At 39.7% G+C, this 1467-nt stretch overlaps 1 protein-coding gene across 1 annotated transcript; it reads right to left on the reverse strand. All coding sequences in view use genetic code 11, as the record gives it.

Moving 5' to 3' along the window:
* Positions 1-174: 174 nt before the first annotated feature.
* On the reverse strand, positions 175-1284 carry EGR_10642 (hypothetical protein; the record flags this gene model as incomplete). The annotated part of the gene is made up of 3 exons (XM_024499891.1): positions 175-202; positions 251-409; positions 1196-1284. The coding sequence occupies 3 exons, from the start codon at positions 1282-1284 to the stop codon at positions 175-177; spliced, it is 276 nt and encodes a 91-aa protein (XP_024345702.1).
* Between the last annotated feature and the right edge of the window lie 183 nt (positions 1285-1467).

Genomic DNA, 1467 nt, shown 5'->3' on the forward strand with positions numbered 1-1467 from the left:
CGTAGTCGACGGATATCCAGTTCTGCTTCTCAGCTACAGTTTCCCTTTGCATTTTTCAGTTCGAATAAACACCATGATTTCTCAAAAAGCATCCAATAATAATTGCTTGCACACGGACGCTTTTTCTCTTGATATATTGTTCAACATGAACCACTCATCTTTTCTTAACCTACATTATATGAGAAGCATCATTTCAGTGAAACTGACGAGAAAAAAGATGGAAATGAGCCATGCGCTATATTTTGCCTACTACCATACTAAACCGTCTTGACCACTGAACTCTGCTTCATTTGCATCAACATCATCACTCCAAAATGGCCCATAGATTAACTCCTCAGTTTTGTTGTTCCGGCTGCCCTTTTCGAGCTTTGGTGTGGCATCGCCGTTGGTGTGAGCTAAGTAGGCATGACTACAGCAAGCACAAGTGCGTTGAAGTGTCTGCTAAGAAAGCAGACCGCCACCTTCACGGTCATGCATCGAAAAACATTCCTTGACATTATTAGCTGTTAACGACTTATAACACTAGTTTAACGGACTTCTGACAAGCAGTATATCCAACAGTCAGTGGTACTTCCTTTACTTCCTGCAGCAGTTAAAAGTAGTTCCTCACAAGAACAGAGATCAACCATTGTATTACATGTATGTAGATTTGTGGCGAGATTTAATTTCCCTTCGATTTCCATTTTATTCTCTGTCAAAAGTGATTATTTAATAAACGTTTAGAATAGTTAGTTTAAAATAAACTAGGATACAGAACTCGTTGGTAAGATTTAGAAGGTTTTTTCCTCACTAAACCATAGTGCAAAACACCAAAATATTTATATTTCGTCATAGTGCATAATGCAACGCCAAATACCGTGCATTGGGCTAAGTTGTGCTTCGACAATTTCGCTACAAACTTCAGCTGTAAAACAAACTTTTTTACCAAACTCACCACGGATAGAAGTTGATTTGGTTCTCCACTATTTTAAATTCACCTTAAAAATCTGCATATGAGAAATACAGCACGTAAGATACTGGACTGTTGTATGACGCACTTGACAGATTTGTTTGTGTTGGTCGTGGAAAATAGCCTAATGTGATCAATTGCCAAGGCTTTACAGTGTGCTCATAAGATTCGTCTTCGTCAAAAATCAAATCTGTTGGCAACTGGGTCAAATTCTAATGGTTTCGCTCTCCCAGTAGACTTTGCTACTTGCGTTTGTCGGAGGTAAGAAGCACTAGCCTTCCGGAGGACTTTGGAATTTGGTGTGCCTGAGAAGCCTCATTGTAACGTGGGTTCATGTAGCTGTGGATGACAGGAATTGCATGATCGACTTGATGGCGACAGGAATACCGTTAATTTAGCCTCTTGATGGTTAAAACAGGTGCCCTGGTACGTTTTACGATGTCTTGACTGTCACCTACATAACTGGCGTCAAGAAACACGCCCCGAACACATTCTTCAAATATAGTTTATTTTTACTA

The sequence above is a fragment of the Echinococcus granulosus genome, assembly GCF_000524195.1.
Source record: "Echinococcus granulosus chromosome Unknown EG_S00245, whole genome shotgun sequence".
Taxonomy (NCBI): domain Eukaryota; kingdom Metazoa; phylum Platyhelminthes; class Cestoda; order Cyclophyllidea; family Taeniidae; genus Echinococcus; species Echinococcus granulosus.